The sequence below is a fragment of the Equus caballus genome, chromosome 17 (assembly GCF_041296265.1).
Source record: "Equus caballus isolate H_3958 breed thoroughbred chromosome 17, TB-T2T, whole genome shotgun sequence".
Taxonomy (NCBI): domain Eukaryota; kingdom Metazoa; phylum Chordata; class Mammalia; order Perissodactyla; family Equidae; genus Equus; species Equus caballus.
Genome location: NC_091700.1, coordinates 101,220,702 through 101,239,849, shown reverse-complemented (window position 1 = coordinate 101,239,849; position 19,148 = coordinate 101,220,702). Strand labels below are relative to the sequence as shown.

General features: G+C 41.8%; 1 protein-coding gene across 2 annotated transcripts in view; it reads right to left on the bottom strand.

The window, feature by feature from the left end:
- Window positions 1–317: 317 nt before the first annotated feature.
- Window positions 318–19,148, bottom strand: part of CDC16 (cell division cycle 16) — a 29,374-nt gene continuing 10,543 nt past the window's right edge. For both annotated transcript variants that reach the window (XM_023621909.2, XM_023621911.2), the window contains 8 exons: window positions 18,808–18,881; window positions 17,046–17,171; window positions 10,554–10,706; window positions 9,102–9,165; window positions 6,554–6,615; window positions 5,488–5,623; window positions 3,819–3,909; window positions 318–799 (listed from right to left, as the gene is read on the bottom strand). In XM_023621909.2, the coding sequence (XP_023477677.1) occupies window positions 540–799; window positions 3,819–3,909; window positions 5,488–5,623; window positions 6,554–6,615; window positions 9,102–9,165; window positions 10,554–10,706; window positions 17,046–17,171; window positions 18,808–18,881 (966 nt within the window). In that variant the 3' untranslated portion in view covers window positions 318–539. The remainder of the gene's footprint in view (window positions 800–3,818; window positions 3,910–5,487; window positions 5,624–6,553; window positions 6,616–9,101; window positions 9,166–10,553; window positions 10,707–17,045; window positions 17,172–18,807; window positions 18,882–19,148) is intronic.

Sequence of the window (19,148 nt, the reverse complement as noted above, 5' to 3'; positions counted from 1 at the left end):
CGGAGACACGGCCACAGCCAAGAGGAGCCTAAGGAGATGGGATGACTAGGTGTGGCGTGGCCCCTGGATGGGTGCAGGGCAGCAGAGGGCACTCACGGGAGAACTGCTGACACCAGAGCCTGCAGTCCAGTCGCTAGTGATGTGCCAGGGTGGGTTTCTTAGTCACGCCAAAGGCCCCGGGGTGACGCAAGACGTTAGCCATGGAAAACTGGCTGAGGGTGGACAGACATGCTCTGTACTATCTTTGCAGCTTTTCTGTAAATCTCAAATTAGTCCAAAATAAAAGTTTACTGAAAAAGAAAAAAAAGGACATAATAGATGGTTTACCTTCTTTATTCCATGACACATAACTATTTTGTAGGATCAGAAAACATCTGTTGCAAAGGCATGCAATCCAGTCTCTTAAGGCAGGTCTCTGTTCCTAAACGCTGAGGTATAGTCTGAATTCAGGGTGAGAAATGGGAAATTCTTAAGACATGACAAAGCTGTGAGGAAACACGGACCTGCTCTCGACAAACGGAACTGGGGCCCATCTGGAATCACGTACTGTGGTCTGACATAGATGTCTCTAACATCATGTCACTTTCATTCATTTCAATTTCAAAGGTTTCTTCCAAGGAGGGTCTGGAATCTGGTGTTTTCCTTGAGGTTTCCAGGGGTGCAAGCCCTGTCTCTTCCGCAGTCTGTTTCTCTACTTCAAATTCCCTGAAATCCCAGGGAGGTGAAATAATGTTTCTCAGTGTCTTCATCGTATGCACATCAAAGTCATAGCATTTTAACTTGTCTTTAATGTCTGCTCCTAAAAGAAATACCACAAGAAGAATACAATAAGAAATTCCATCATTAACCCATCATTTCCATCGTTACATGACAGGGCCTCTGTCATCTACGTCAAATGGTACTTTAAGAACTCAAGCACAGCTCAGGGGAAAATGTTCCAATTGTTTCCCTCCTCTTGTTTCTCTCCTTCTTATTGAGTGAGATTGCTGGGGAGACTTCAGAAACACAGGCCATTTCAGCCCAGGGGGGCTCAATAGCCACCCTATGTCCAGAGCCCCTGAAGGCCAACAGGAGCGTGGGGGGACTTCTCAGCCGCCACGGATGACAGCTGCCTGCTGGCATCTCGCACTGGGACGGTCACGGGTCTCATGCACAGAGAAACCACAGAGAAGGGAAACACACTTTCTGCCACCAAAACTTTTAAGAATAATGGATAAGAGACTTCCTATAGGTGTATTAGGTTCAATCAGTTCTGACATAAATAAAATGGCAATTTTACCCAGTTCAAACTGATAGCTTTCACTGACAGGTGCTTTGACAGATAATGACATGCAAGCCTTCTAAAAATAAAAACAGCACAGCTTGGTGATGATAGTTAATAATACGATATCGCACACTTGAGGTTGCTAAGAGAGTACATCTTAAAAGTTCTCATCACGAGAACTTTTCTCATGAGAAAAAATTTCTAATTATGTAGGGTGACAGATGTTATATTGTGGTGACCATTTTGCAATATATATAAATATTGAATCATTATGTTGTACACCTGAAACTAATATGTCAATTGCACCTCAATAAAAAAACCAAAAAGTAAAAATAGTACGTAATGAACAACACACTCGGAAACCTCCTCTGTAAGAACTACACCTTAGTGAGGGCAGGAAAATGCCTTTCTTACTCAGTATCGTATCTCCAGACCTTACTTAGCTTTGTAGGAATTGTGTGTCACTCTGCAGTGAACAAATGAGAAATGAAGGCTCAGCCCCGCCCAGAGGCACAGGCCACTGAGTGTAGAGCCGAGATTTCACCCCGGGGTCTTTAGGATGTCAGAGCTCAAGTTTCTTTTTTGTTTTTTTACCTTTAAAAATTGAGCGATAATCTACAAACCGTAAAGCGTGCACAGCTGGATGAATTCTCGCCTATGTACATACCAACACAAACACCACCACACCAAAATCAGAACATTTCCAGCCCTTAGAAAACCACCTCATGCCCCTTCTAGTGAATACTTCCCTTTCTCAAGCCAGAAGTAACCACTGATCTGATTTTTCTATCGCCCTGGATTAGTTCTGCTTATTAATCTTCATATAAATGGAATTAACCAGGATCTATTCTTTTTTTCTCAAAATTAGTGATTCACCTATGTTACAACATGATTCAGTAGTTAGTCCTTTTAATTCTGTAGGATTCTACTGTATGAGGCTGTCTGAGTCCCACAGCTTATTTCTCCATTCTCCTACTAGTGGACACTCGCTTATTTCCATTTAGGCCCTATTATGAACAGAGCTGCTGTGAACAATCTTGTGAGACTCTGGCTTACCGAGGCACTTGTCTCTGTTGGGCATATACCTGGGAGTAGACCGCTATCCAAACACCCTCCTAATCAACCTACCAGCACTCATGCCCTTTCACAGCCACCGATTCTACACTTAATCATGACTCATTTTGATGAACAGAATGTAACAAAAGTGATTTTGTGCAACTTCCAGCTTTGAAGAGGTTTTAAAACTGTAGTTCTTGTCCTTTAGAAACCTGAGACCACCATGCTCCGAAGAAGCCAGGAATAAAAGACCCATGGAGAGACCCAGCTGTGCCAGCTGTCCTCGCCTGTATACGAGGCCCTCTGAAACCAGCAGCCCTGCCAAGCGCCTGCTGACCGCAGCCACACAAGTGAATGAGACCAGCAAATGAGCCACCAACCAACCCACACAACTGTGAGAGTAAGACATCTTTGTGGGCTGGAGTGGTTCGTTAGGCAGAATAGATAGAATAGGCCCGGTTAACTTTAGTAGACGCGTTCAACAGTTTTTCAAAGAGGTTTTCCCTGTTTATAACTCCACCCATAGTCAATAATACACAACAGTTTCAGCCGCTCTGTATCATTGCCAACACCAGGTACTGCCAGTATTTTTAATCTTTAGTCATTCTCGCGTGTTACTCTCATCTCCCTGTGAGTAATGATCTCGAGCACCTTCATTTGCTTTATGACTTTCTGGATATCCTCCTTGGTGAGGCTCCTTTTCAAGTATTTTGCTTACTTCTGATTGAACTTTTTCTTATTGATTTGTAGGATTTTTCTGTAGTCTAAATACAAGTTCTTTGACAAGTCTATGTTTTGTAACTTCTTCCAGTCTACGACATGCCTTTTTACCCTCTTAGTAGTGTTTCTGAAGAAAAGAAGTGCTTAATTTTATTGAAGCCTAATTTAACATTTTTTTCCTCTTATAGTTTTACATCCTGTTAAAGAAATCTTTGCCTACCCTAAAGTCCAGATCTCAAATTTCACCTCATTGCATCCTCTTTACCCCAGAATGTGTATAACTAAATGGGTCCCCAAGTACAGCAATTCCATCCAAACTTCTCTATGACTTATCATTAAGAAAATTTTTAAAGAATTACATGGCACTATAGAGTGAATATAAGCCAACTTACTATTCTCCTGAAATGTAAAGACTCATATGCTATACCCTGCGTTATGAAATATTAAAGCCAGAGCCCTTTCATTTGTATATTAGAAAAATGTCTCCAAGGTTTTTTCTATAATGCAACTAGATTGACTCTTGTATATCACAGTGCTCTTCACACATGTTCTGTAAAAGTATTTTGCATCTAGCAAGTACTGAACGTTAAACTAAATGGATAGAGTCATTAATTCTTATAGCTTTGTTCCAACAAAATAAATGGAGTTTCTTGATATTAATGTAGTTAGAATGGTTAGAAAGACAAACTTAGAACCTTATGTGAGAATCTGAGAAACCTAAACAGAGATATACAGCAATCTAAAACATGGAATATAATATCAATAATAATAATCTTACCAATATAAGCTTCAGAATCACCAATGTACATCTCAATGCAATGACCAAGCATTGTAACAGAAAATGTGTCATCTCGCCTAAGACCAAGGGCCTGCCAGAAAAAATTCAATGTCGTTATTACAAGAAAAACATATTTCGTTTTCCTTTGTTTAAGAATATTCCCACAGGATTCAATTCAAAATATTCCAAGGACTCCAGGGTGGGTAAGGGAGGCTGTGAAGGGCCCAGTTCAAATGAGCATGGCCATGGGTAAGGACTGCTGGAGCGTGTGCAGGCAGCTGCAGGCCCCTCACTCCTCTGTGTCTATGTTTCGAATCCCCTCCCCCAAGAAGACTTAAGAACTCTCTCTCCACACAGAGGCCTCTGAACCTTCTGTATTAATTCCATCACACAAGAGCAGTAAATTATACAGGATTCAATCACACATTTGAAAGACCATGAAACCAGACACTTGCATGGCCCACACCTGATGAGCTCGACACTCTGGGTGTCACAGGGCACCTTCAGGACCTCACCTCACCTGAAAATCTCTAACTGACCCTTGAAAATGAGTCATGAATACATCACTCACGAATTTATCTTGGAAATATCACACTCTCTCTCAGACCGTATCTCTTTCTCCAAATACTGTTATTTCATCAATTCTAAGACCCACAATTTTTCAAATTCTAACACTTCTGAACTTGGGCTGTCTCACAGCTGGTGGCTTCTTACCACTGCTGTCACATGGCTGCAGCCATGACAAGGTGTCCTGTATGACAGCATGGGCCTGGTGGCCACAGTGACAGCACACGCTGCACCACAAGCTGCATGAGGAACACTCCAAGAGGATACATGAATTGTGGTCATCACCTAAAACCCTCCTGTTGACACTGTCTGGCAGGACGAGATTGGCAAAGCCAATGTCCTCAGCTGGGAGGAACCTGGGTCAAGAGGGGGTGTGGGTGTTGGCACGAGGGCTCTATTTTGGGAAAACAGGGATATTGACCACCTGGTACAAAAGTGATTTAGAAGAACCAAACTCTGAATGTGAAGAGCTGAATATCTTAACTATTTCACTTGTATTTTCTTTTTCATGTAGGTACTAGAGTGATTCCTGATAAAAATTTATATCCTAATACGTCCAAAAGAGTACTTTTTCTGAGTACATAAAAAATAAGTGATAGGAAAGAACTATGTTAAAGTTTAAATGGCAGCATACTTTCTGTGTGGTCATCCTGCTTATTAATGGTGTCTTAGAGCTGACATGAGATGCACAGATTAAGGAGAGATTCTTTCCTTGTGCTGAACACAGACTGTTTTGTTCATCTACTAAAGCGACCTAAGGGAAGTGATTTTAAGTCACAAATAGAAAAAGTGGAGCTCCCAAAGAGTTCTCACTGTGCGAGAGGAACTTCTGAAGCCCCTGCCTGGACATGATGCTAATCCTGGACACTGCGGGGCTCAGTGCACACTTAGGACAAGTCTCCCACTTGTTTCTACCTCGGTGAGGATTGCACAACATGCACGTGTTTTTTTCTGCAAAGAAAAGAATAAAACACAAGGTCGCCTGGAGAATTTTAAAATGGTAAAGTAACGAACATTGCCCAGAAAAGATCTTTTCAAAAATAAAAAAAAGAGGTGGTAAATGTTAACCAGCTTTAAAGTCAGGTACAAACAAAAGACATACTGTGTGGAAATAGTCCACGGCGTTTTCGAAGTTGCCCATCAGACTATGGATGTAGCCTATGGCAGAATAGGTGGAGGCGTTCTGAGGAATCAACACCAGTGCCTGGCGATGGTAGTCCAACGCCTCGGCATACTTTCTGTGAGAGGAGGGGGAGAACAGGAAGAGAGAAAACAATCAGTGGGCACAGGGAAAGCACTAAACTCCTACGTCTACAAGGAGTTCTCGTCGTCTGAAAACACAGGAACGCTCTCCTATACCAGAGTAACAGCCTCGTCTGGAATGGCCTCTCACGGCCACTCTCTGCCCCTCATACGGAAATGCATTTCCTGCCTTTTCACCTAGCTGGCTGAGGGGCTCCTGCAGGGATATCAGCTGTAGTCCTTTCGATGTTTGGCAGGAGACTACAACCGAACCTAATCCTTGACTCCTGGGCCTGTGCCCTACCAATAGCAAGGCCTCCTTCACAGGAAGACAGACCTCTCCCAGCAGGGGCAGCTGTAGAGTCCTGCCCTAAGGCAGAACACACTTCCCAAAGCTCTCTTGAATACCTGCCCTGTAAAATCTTTTGTGGAAAAAAGGTCTTGCGCTCAATAAAGTTTGGGAAATTTACAGCTCATAATGCACAATAAAGACTCCAAGAAATCCTGAAATAGAAAAACCTATTAAATTTTGAGTAACCTAGACTTTCCCAAACTTATTTAACCAAAGAATTTATTTTTTAATCATTGCCTGTTTATCACAGCACAAAACTGGTATCTAGCGGAAAACAGTGAGTTAGAACACAGATGTGGTTTTCATTAGATCCTACTGTCCTAATTCTTCTAAACTAATTTTAAACACTAACATTTTTATAACCTAAGAAAAGTTACTAAAATTTCTAAAGTTTCCAAAATAAAACTGTATCAGCAGAGATAAAAAAATAATTATTTTGATGCTTGTTATAGCTCAGAAGCCAAGTACAAGAAAACTAGAGGATCTCATAAAACAAAAATATGGAAAAGGCTACACAAAATTAAGTAAACTTTTAGTCACAAAGAATATTCTGGAAATGCTCTACTTCACTTACTTAAGTTTTCTGCAGACGTGCCCCAAGTTGTTCAACAAAGGTTCCCATTTGTCAACTGTCACCTAAAACACAGCAACATCAAGCCTGTGATTTACACACGTCACCTCTCAGCTTGGCCTGTCGCATCATTTCACACATCTGTGTGAGCTGGGCTCTCTCCTGGTGTTTGCACAGCACTAGGCAAGAGTGTCTGTTGGTTTTTCCATCTTTCTTTCCTACTCAACAAGCCTGCCTGAGGACTATTATTTTGTCAGCCAGCTCTGTTAAAGAGCCCACCTGTGCTGAAGTTGTTCAAAGTTTGTATCTCCAGCCCAGAGCTTTCCATCTGCCTACTAAATATTTCCACTTAGAAATCTCACAAGCACTTCAAATTCAATGTGCCACATGCCAAACTCTTCTCCTCTCTCTCCTGCCATCCCAGCTCCCCAAACTCACACACCTCTGAGTGCCCTGACACTCAGTCCACAGCACCCGTGTCATCCCTGACCCCAGAAAGCACAAAGGCTTGTTTATCAGCCTCCTCGGCACAACTCCAACCCCATTAACAAGCCTTGTCTGCGCCCAGTCGTACAAGTCTGACTGTGCTCTTGTCCCACCACCTCAGGATAAGGTGCAAACTCTAACATCTTCTTCAAGGTCCTTAACGATCTACTCTTAACTCTCCGGCCCCATTTCTTGACATTCTCTGTGAACTCAAAATCCAAGCCATACTGAATCAGCTCGAAATCTGTACACACCATTCTCTACACCTGAAACACCCTTCTCCTCATATTTGCCTGCTAACGTCTGCTCATCTAGGACCGAGGTGTAAGATATTGTATCCAGAAGGCCTTCCTGACCACCCTCGAATCTGGGTGAACTGCCCGGTGTGGGTCCTCTATTTCCTCAAGCACTGCCCCTTTTGTGCACTGTATTATTACAGCCAATTCACTTATCCGCATTCCCCAACAGACCTGAGGGCAGGTAATACCAACCAGTTCCCTGTTGCCTGCCAACGCCTAGCTCAGAGCTCAGGACACAGTCGACACGCATTAAATAAGTCTGAACTGAATAAACAGACCCGAGCACAATCTCTACTCTCCACTCTGAGTGGGGCTCCAGGAGGCACAACCCACGTGAATGAAAACAAATCCTTTACGACTCTTACGCATGACTGCTCTCCTGTGGCTATTCTGACATTTGCTGCAGTTTACAACTAAAGTTAAACCATATCCCTCCTCTTCATATAACTCTTTAATGGGCATTTTGACAGTTTTAATAGTATTGTGCTTTTGTACTTAAAACCATTACTTTAAATTTCTGTAAGACTCCAAAGTGCCTTGTCATCAAGGAAGATCGTCTCAATTCGAGTGTGGTTTAAGACAGTATGTCTCAAACTTTTCTGTGCATGGGAATCACCTGCAGATCTTGCTAAAACTGCAATTTTGATTCAGTAAATCTGAGATTCTGCACTTCTAATGAGCTCCCAGATGATGCTGGTACAGCTGGTCTAAGTTGAGTAGAAAAGTCCTAAGGTATTCAATTCTTTGAAAATTATCAAAGTGCTAAGTGGCAACCCTATATTGACAAAAACACATGTTATCCAGACCACCCAAGAGTGAGCTGTGGAAGAACCTGCTTTACAAACATATATGTGCAAACACACAGAAATACAGTGTTTTAAGTTCATATGACAAAGAAGAGACCAAAATAAACACAGCTGGGTCTATGGGGACAGGCAGACTGCCACCTGACAGGGACCCCAAGGGAGCTGTGTGAGTCTCAGTAAAGAGGAACTAGCAGCCAAGGAAGATGTGGGCCATGGCCAGTGTGCCCACACAGGAAGAGAATGAAGCTGGAAAGTGACGATCAAACAGACTAAACCAAATATAGCTATGAATAAAATGAATCAGGAACCAGAAGGGCAGCAAAATGCAAATCCTTACCTACAGAAGTTTACAGTATCTAAAATTGTCATTATTTTAAAATAATACCAATGTATACACATCCACGTAGAGCACAAATTCATGGAGTACATCTCTCATACAACAGAACCTAGCTAAACATTTCCAACACTGAAAGATCCACATACATACTAAGTACAAGGTAAGGAAGAGTAATGACAGGTCTGAACTGGAATGACATCTAGCCCTGTTCCTGCAGAAGTGGGATCCACTACTTATTTACCCATTAATCAAAGATGAGGCTCTTTTAAGTTCCAGAGAAGGACATACTCTGTTACCTGCTACAGTTCCCAACAGTTTCCACTAACCATCACATATTCCCTGCATCAAATAATCATCAAATATACTCTGACTGCTCCCACACACCAAAACCAGAGTCTCTTAAGCAAACAGCAGACACTGGTCTCCCCTTAGAAACAAACTCATTTGTGCCATGTAGTACAACAGCTGACTGCCTGACCATTCAAAAACTGACAGACATTCATTATGACAAATATCAGGCTATTATCTTCCAGGCAAGATGACTGTTCGTCTATGCTATTTCTCTCATTCAAAGTAAAAACACTCAGGAGTATGTGTCTATTTATAGATACTACAAAGAATACCTCATTCCCAATTGCTTTAATTTTTTCCAAAGCATCGAGAAACCATTTTTCTGCTGTTTTCCATCTAAAATAGAAGGAAAAAAGGTTGCAGGTTATTCAAAATTAGCAAGTATAAACACTTTAAGCAAAAATGTTAATGTCTCTTTCTAGTAACAGTGAAATAAATGAGGTCGGCTTCTGTAAAGAGTTTACTGAAACTCAGATTCATGTCAGATGAGTGGTTAGCCTCATGGCAGTGCCTCCAGGAGACAGCGGCTCTCTCCTCGGGATGGCGCTCGACGCAGCCACTGTGGACACTGCTGTGGTGAATGCTAACCACCACTCCCAGCAGAAGCACAGGCTCAGCTTCCTACAAACCCGTGGTCACACTTCACCAAGTGTTCAGCATAAACCTGTCCTATATGCGCTTCTGTTTAATGACAGCTTGTCCAACAACGCTGTTGACTCATTAACGCTGAACTCACGGCCAACATCACACAACCCTGGCCTCAGCAAAGCCCCCCAACACGTGTACTTTCTCCAAGCACATCGTGGCCTTCCTGTGCTTGGGAGCACGAGACAGCATTTCAGCACTATGCTTTGGGACCATCTTAAACAGCAAAATCGCCAACAAAAAGCACAAAAATGTGGCAAAAAATAGACTGCAAAAAGCACACTTGTTTACAGTGTGAGAATGGAAACAAGAAGGCAGAGCATCACCTTGCTGACCTCAGCTGGGAGCACACACGTCTGCCTACATGAGAGCACCTAGGGGCCGACCCTTGGTTACGAATAGATTGACAGTATACTAAAATTATTACTACACATTATAAAAAAGCCCCAAACTTTCTTTTATAAATACTAGATAACCCAATTTTTAGAGCACTACAGTAGTACTAATTTACTGTTTTTAAGTTTATGTATAATTAGTGCAAAGGACTCTAGATATTTTTCTCTTTGAGTACGACAGTGAATTACTTATTCTATAAATGTCCAAGGCTGGAGTAATGCCTCAATTGACCAGGAAGCTCAGAGATTGGGCCATTTAATTATTTTAATTTTTGGATTAACTGGCAACTAAACAGAAAACATTTTTGTTTCAAAATTGTGGAAAATCCCTCTCAACTGTATGAATCCAACTCCTAATCAACAAGGAGATGACTAAGGATTCTGAAGTGCCTCCTGAGGGGCTCAGTGACTTGGCAGAGCTGGCAGCAATGCCCAGCCTTGGAACTAAGAGCCTGTGGAAGCCCAGATCTGAGGGGACCAGCATCTGGGTTCGGCATTTTTAAAGAAATCCAATATAACACTTTCTGTTTTATTTCTTAAATGTCCACCTCCTTCTCCTAAAATGTACACGTTTAAAAATAAAAATCACCTGGAGAGTCACTCGGACATGTTATGCTCTAGCGACTGAGGTTTCACTCTGTTTACAAAAAGGACATTGAATGGGTGTTGCCTCGTGGTACTTACTCTCCATTTTGAAACGCAACCACTCCAACCTCGTGCATAACAAAAGGGTCTTCTGGTGCAACACTTAGAGCTTGGCCAAAGAATCTTTCAGCCAATTTTGAGTTATTGGTCAATCCGTATTCTAATCCGATATAGAGCATTGGCAAATGGCACCTAAAAATATTGGAAAATTTCATATATTCAACACGAAAAATTAATTCCTGCTGAATTATAAAGTTTATCAACTTCAAATCTTGTCTGCAAAATAATTCAAACATAGCCAAAAACAGTGTTTACTTTTTCCCTAACACTTCATTTAGTGAACGTCTAATGATTTTTAGACTAATCAGCTGCCACTTCTAGAATCTATCAGCAACCTAGTCACTTTTATTTTTCATTATTCTACAGCAGAAAAACAAACACAAAACCCTCTGAAGCAGAAGGGCGTGTCTCTGCTGCCTGCCCTCCTCTAGCCCCAGCCTAGACTGTCTTTCTCCTTCTCCTTTATCAGCTCAGCACATTAATGCATCATGACTGTGTTCAAATCCCACTTCCCTTTACACAGCTGCTTCTGACTTTCTAACCCAAATGGCAATCCCTGTATGGACTCCCAGTGTATCAGTTATTATCAGTTCTACACCAAAGACTTCTGAACTATGTCATGCATATTCTATTTTCATACCTATAAAGAGTTCTAGGCACAGAGCAAGTACTGAAGAAGGATGGATCTGAGAACATCAATAAATACTGACTGTTGGTATGCGCATTGGTTCTAATGTAGATCACGACTCAAGTTAAGAGTCTACCATCTACAGAAGGGCCATGAAGAACCCTCTACACGTATTTACCTGGAGGAAGAACTTCTGACATGGCAAGGTAAGGACCTCCAAAAATCTACTCCTCCATAAGAGCAACAAGAACACTGCCAAAAGTTGTCAAAATAAACTTTCAGAATTTTGGAAGTTAACCAAAGGCTTACAACAATCTGAGGAGTGTTTACTCTAGAAAACAGCCAAGTCTCAGTAAGAACCGCAAACTTTGTGATGTTTTAACTTGTCCTATTCCCATCTCCCTTTTCCCAGTTCCACAGTAGCCTAGAAAACCAGCAGCCTAGCAGCCACTGGAGACAATAGAATGAGTCTGGAGCTCCTGAAACACCCCAAAGAGAACTGTCACTATTTGACCCATCTGGCAGCTCTCTGGAAAAGTCCCACTCACAGCCTGTCTTTATTTGACCTGACTGAGACCACCGGGTGAGAAAAGATCTATCCCCAGGGCATTCATTGAAAACAATCAGCAGTAACTATTTAACATTAACCTGAGGCAGCTATACCAGTCCAGGCAAACAAGAGGCTGGCCAAAAACTTAAAAGGAAATCTGGGTGATAAGATGTCCACAGGGGGCTTTGAAGAGCTCCCAAATTCCTGGGGATCCAGAAGGCCGTGCACATGTACAGAGCTGTGTGCGTGCACAGGAAAGACCAGAGAAGGCCCTAATCTCTCACCCCTGGCTGACCTGAGGCCCAGAACAAGCAGGAAGTGAAGACTAACACAGCTGTCAACTACAGGAACCTGAAGGCAGGCGCCACTAGAGGTGTAGGGTCCCTCCCACCAAAGGCAGGCCCTACTAGAGGTGCACGGTCCTTCCAAAAAGAGGGGAAGACTTACTGGTTTGAGACATAAAAGGAAACCACTAAGCCAACTGAGCAGAGGCCTCAGTGGCCTCAGATGACAAAGGACAGAGACAGTACACAATTAGTCCAGCAAAGTCATAACAAACAGCAACAACAGCAAACCCTGAGGTGGGATTGGGTAAATCTGATTTCCAGAAATCCCACATTATATTACTTTAAATGTCCAGTATCAAAAAATAAAGAGACATGTAAAGAAACGGGAAAGTATGGCAAGAGAGACAGGGGGAAAGCAGTCTACAGAAACTATCCCGGACGAAGACCCAAAGCTGGACTTACCAGACAAACACGTTAAATATTCAACCAACTAAAGGGAATCATGTCCACAAAACCAAAGTATGAGAACAATGTCTAACCAAACAAACAACAACAAAGACATAAAAATTGTAACAAAGAACCAAACAGAAGGTCTGGAGTCAAAAAGCAAAATAATAAAAAATTCACTAGAAAGGTTCAACAGCAGTTTGAACAGGCGGAAACATCAGTGAACTTGAAGACGGGTCAACTGAGATTATTCAGTCTGCAGAAGTGAGAGAGAAAAGAACGAAGAAAAGCAAACAGAGCCTGAAAGACCTGTGGACACACCAAGCACTCCAGCATACTCGTAAGGAGAGCCCAGAAGGCAGAGGGAGCAAGTAGGGGGCAGAAGGGACATTTGAAACAAAAGAACATGCTGGCCAAAAACATCCCAAAGCTCAAAAAACCTGAGGCTAAACTTCAAGAGATCCACATCTAGACAAGCCATAGTCCAACCACTGAAAAACAAAAAAAGAGAATCTTTAAGTAAGAAAATACAACTAATAACGTACAAGAGATCCCCAATAAGATACACACCCAACTTCTAACCAAACACCTGGAGGCCAAGAAGGTAGATGGATGACACTCACAGTGCTGAAAGAAAAGAACACCAACCAAGAATTTTATATCCAGCAAACTATTCTTTGAAAATGAAGGTGAAATTAAGACTTTCCCAGGGAAATGAAAACTAAGAAATGTTGGTGCAGGCTTGCCTTATAAGAAATACTAAAGGAGCTTCAGGCTGAAAGGAAATGACTCGAGACAGTAAGTCAAATGCACAAGAAAAAATAAAGAATACCAGTAAAGGTGATTATGTAATTATAAAAGAAGGCACAAACGTATACTTATTCTTCTCTAACGGACATAAAAAGCAACTGTATGAAACAGTATGCATATAACTGTATTCCTGGGCCTGTCATATACAGAAGTGCAATGCTTACCAATAACAGCACAGGATGGGTGAGGGCAAAGCTGTAGCATAGGAAGGAAGACACCAGATAGTACCTTAAATCCACAGGAACAAATGAAGAGAACCAGAAATGGCAAATGAGAAGGCTAAAACAATAAATGCTATAAATTATACTGGCTCTCCTCAAAGCTTCTTTGAAAAACAAAATTACATGCAGTAACAATTATAACAGTGTATAACAGAGAATTCGCAGCTAGCCGACCTGCCAACAAGAACTTCTAAAGGGAGTCCCTCAGGCTGAAATGAAAGGCACTAGACAGTAACTCAAATCCACACAAAAAGTAAAGAGTTTAGTAAAAGTAACCACACACGTAAATATAAGACAGTATATCTTTGTTTGCAACTCTTTTCCTCTGATTTAAAAGACAACTGACGCAATAAATCATAAATCTGTTGATGAGCTTACCATGTATAAAACGTAATCTGCATGACAAAACTAGCACAAAGGAGGTGGGAGAACAGAGCCAGGGTAGAGTACATTTTTTGTATACTATCAAATTAAGTTGGTGTGGTAAAGAAAGAAATCTATTTGGTCTTCATCCTGGGTTGTCCTGCAGCCTGTGCGGTTTCCTGAGTGACAGGAGCATCTTTTTGTTATTTATAATGAGCCCCCTTTGATCACACCTGCATTTATGCTCACGGAGGTAACTTAGGGCCTCAGTTGGGGCTGGTCAGGATGGGGCTGGTCACCAGAAAGACCTAGTGACCAGAGGGCTGGGACTCTCCGTCTCATCACTGCCCTCCTGGGAAGTGGAGGGCTGGAGATTGAGCTCCACAAAAGCTCCTGAACAACAAGATCTGGAGAGTTTTCAGGCTGGTGAGCACATCAGGGGCTGGAAGGGCAATGTGCCCAGGGGAAGGGAAACTCCACACACCATGAGAAAAATACTGTAGGAAAAACCAGGAAATTAAAACAGTACATTACAAAATACCTCATGCAAAAGAAGGCAGTAACAAGGAATAGAAGAACAAAAAACACTTGAGACATATTAAAAAACAGAGCAAAATGGCTAAAATAAATCCTACTGTATCAGTATTTACATTACACATAAATGGATAAAACTCTGCCAAAAGGGAAGAAATTGGCAGAAAGGGTAATAAAACCACGATCCAACTATATGTTGTCTACAAGAGATATACTTCAGATTTAAAGACACGAACAAGTTGAAAGTAAAAGGACGGCAGACACACCGTGCAGACAGTAACAAAGGAGCTGGCATGACTATACTAACATCAGACAAAACCGACTCAAGACAAAATCTGTTACCAGAGACCACGAAGGACATGTGATAAGGATAAAATAATCGATCCATCAAGCCCTAACAACAGAGACTCAACACATGAGCAAAACCTGCCAGAATTGGAGAGACAAATAGACCATTCAACTAGAATAGCTAGAGACTTTAATACTCCACTTGCAATAATGAACAGAATAACTAGGCAAAAGACCAACAAGGCAACAGAAGATATGAACAACACCCTAACCGAACTGGACTAAGGGACAGGTACAGAACACTGCACCCAACAAGAGCAGCGCTCTCAAGCGCCCCTGAAACAGCCTCTAGGACAGATCATGTCAGGTCATAAAACAGGCCTCAGCAAATTTAAAAGGACTGAAATCACACAAAGCATGTTCTCCAACCACAACGGAATTAATTAGAAATCGTAACAGAAGGAAATGTGGGAAATTCACAAACATTTGGAAATTAAACAACACACTCTTAAATAACCGACTCAAAGAAGAAATCATAAAGGAAATTCTAAAATCGTTATGTAATTTCAAACATTTACCCAAACACACGGCACGTCAAGAGAAGGCAAAGCTGTTCTGATGGGAAAGTGAAATTGAGAGAAAAATAACGCTTACCTTACCTTGATGAATTGAAAATGAGATAAAGTTTGTTAGATTAGGAAACGAAGGTATTAATCACATCATTAATTATCATTGGTTGTGATGCTTAGCTGGGAACTAACTAATAACTAGTAATAACTATCTGGGTTTGTGAGGACGCAGAAGAGCACAAAAAAATTAGCAGACCCTAGTATGTGCTCCCAAGAAACACCTCACAGTAAGTTATCGAGATTCTTTTTGCCAACTTCTCAGACTGATAGACTTGGGGTACATGCAGACACTGGAGCCAAGCTTCAGAAGCTGCCTCACACACGTGGGTGAACACGATGGAGCAACCTAGACAGGTATGAGGCCGTTCAGGTGGATCAGTAACTGGTTAAACAATTTTAACCTGGAGGATCATTGCCAGTAACATGTAGTGTTATCGACCGAACATGTGTGCCCCCAGATTCATGTTAAGCCCCAACCCCCTGTGGCCGTTTTTGGAGAGGGCCTGTGAGGAAATGATGAAGGCTGAAAGCGATCACCTGGCTGGGGCCCTTCTGGGAGAAGACCAGCGCTCGCTCCGCCACGTGAGGACACGGGGAGGCTGCCATCTGCACATCAGGAAAGGCTCTCACCAGGAACCAAATGGCCAGCACCTTGACGTGAGACTTCCCAGCCCCCAGAGCCAGGAGGAAATGAACTTCTGCTGTTTAATCACCTAGTCTATGGTGTTTTGTTATGGCAGCTGAGATGACTAATAACACAAGGAGCTAGGACCTTTACAACATTTTTGTGGATGACTAGGCAGATACAAAAGTCACACATACCAAACTTAATATAACTAAAAAAGCTGGGGATCATGAATACTTCAAATGCACAACGGGTTGCAAAATGACTCTCAGAGTCTGAAAAGGTCAATCAAACCAGCGAGACGAAACTGAATACAGATAAATCAATCTCACTCCTGAATACCACAAGCAGACATATTAAGGTGCTGACTTTTATTAAGTGTTTTCTGTCAGATACTGTTCAAAGCCTTTAATTGTTTTTATCTCAATGACTCCTCACAATAAGCCCAGAAGGAGTACTGTTATTCCTATTTTTCAAGAGGGCACATAATTTGCCAAGATCATCAGGCAGTCTGTCTCCAGATCAGCCTCTGAACTATCGCACTCCCCCTATCTCTCCAGAGGGGGAGACGGCCCAACGAAGAACACTGCAAGGCGTAAGCAACAGCAAGCCCAAAGAGTCACAGGATTGGCAACAACACTCCATTCCCCAAAGTAACATACTCCACTTCCATCAGTTAATATCAATACATTCACTATTGATATAAATCTAGAACACTGGCAAATACAGTCCTGCACTACCACTAAGCCACATCAAATACCTTTTGGACATAAACACACTATAAATACTTTTGCTCAAGAATACTTTCAGTCTTGCACAAGCACGTGAAACACAACTTCCATCCTCATCTGTTCCTGGCCTGATTCCTTGTGTCCTTCTGGGCTGGGTATGATCAAGTGCTGGGAAATCACTGCACCAGCTTCTTTCCCCCTTAACTTCCATAGTTATTTCACTACCACAAGCTACTAACAAGGTGCAAGTAAGATATTTTTGTTTAGCAACCGAAGGGCGGTGACAGTAATAAGAGAAATTCCACTTTGTTGGCACAAACAGCCCTCCATGGAGCTGACGCCATCCGCTCCACCGCACCCTTTCATCAGCTGTGCCGCTGTGAAGTACGCAGCCATTGCCTGGTCGTGCTCGCTCTCCACCGCGAACGAGTGCCCATACGCGATCCACGCGGGCCCGTAGGTCTTCTCAAGAGTCGTAGCTTTGCTAAAACAGAAGATTTCATTCAAGTAATATAATATTTATTAAGTTGTTAAGTAAATTTTATGTAAGCTGATGGCTTCAAGAACATTAGACTTAAGTAAATACATGAGCTGTCAACATATTAAATACTAATGTAACATTTGTGCTAATTCACTTGAAATAAAAGAATGTTTAGCAGCACAAGCAAAATTTTAAGAAATTTTAGGAGTTCCACAACTTGTTACGTACCATAGTCGAACCAAGTAGCATTGTGTATAGAATTTACGAATGTTACTTAATCCAGGAGCCTCAATTTACAACCTAGTAAAGGGTGGTAGCAGCCGCCGCTTAATGAGGGACCGTTGTGTGCCAGGCACGCGTTAGATCCTTACACGTATCACCTAACCCTAGTTAACTCCCACGATAAAATATTACTTATATTCTAGAGATAAGTACACTGAGGCTGGAGAGATTAAGTGACGTCCTACGGATGGTTCACCCTGGCTCCAGGGACTGGGCTACACTGTCACCAACAGTCTTAAATCAGTGGACACAGTGGTGACCCCAACAAGGAATAAAGAGAACATATCACAAAACATGGAAAATACAAATGGTGAGATTCCCACTTCCTAGCATTTTATTTTCTAAGTTTTTTTTACCCCAATAGTCCCTGTTTCAGGTAGAGTCCATCACTGTATAAGCACACTAAATCAAAGAAGCACAACTCAGAGGAGCTATTACAACACAAATCATCTTCCCACTCCAGGAAAAAGCACACAAGTTTTTCTAAAATGCTTAATACTCAACTAACCAGAGAGCACGCCCTATTTTCTTCCGAGTGCAAGATCCTTTCGTGTCATCTGATCAATTTTCCTAGCAATCCTGGGATACAAGTATCACATCATTCCCATTTTAGAGAAGAAAAAAAAGAGGGTCAGAGATAAACTTTCCCAAGGATTAGAGCTAGTAAGTGGCAGAACATGGATTAGAATTCAAGTCTGTGTCCAAACTTTATGTGCTTTCCCTTAGAACTATTTTCTATTTTGTTCACATGGAGGAAGTCAAAATCATGATTATATTTTAAACCTTCAGTAATTAATTCTCCGTATACTAGACATTTTTCTATACTTGAATAATTGAGTAAAACTGGTTAAGTAACTTGATTTGGCTGCATGGAGCTCCTTAAGCTCAAACCACAGCAGATCCTTAATATAAACCAGGTCACTGTCCCAAGAATTCTGCTTTACAGTCACATTTGGTACCTAACCCATGTAAAATTTCACTTAATTTCACACTATTAACATAAGAAGTCCTAAAAGTAAAAGGTTAGTAGCATCTCTGTAAATGAAAAACAGAACCTTTCAAAGTACATTATTCTCTATTGTTCATATTTATTCTCCTTTACAATAAAAATTTAAATACATTATAAGTTCCCTGGGAACAAGGTCTATCTACACCACTGATAACTTTCATCTCCCCTCATGACATCTTATAAAGAGCAAGGCACACAACTGACGGAACTGAACTGAATCTGCAGATGGTGTCTACTCTTTCACACTGCTTTCAGAGTACTTTCAACCACTTGTTACTGCATTAAAGCAGAAGCAGCAAGTCACCTCCTACAGATTCACTACAGAGAGAGGAAGACGATAATTCATACCTGAGATATCTTCTGGCATGTTCATTTTTATGACCAACCATGAGATAATAGCATCCCACTGCAAACCAAGATACCTACAAAGTTCAAAATTCACCATGACCAAAGAAGTCAACTGGAATTAGAAATCTCTAACAAATTAAGCCAGAGGGGGACTAGAAGTCCCATCACATATTCTGTGTATTCTAGCTCACATTAGAAACTTCTCGGGCACAGCCTGTCTCTTAAGGGTCCTGGATGAAAGAGGACAGTCCCCACAGCTCCTCCCAGGGTGCCCTCCATCACCCCCTGCAGCTTCTGACTCAAGGGGAGGCTCCTGAACACCTGCTGGTTCAAAAGCCAGC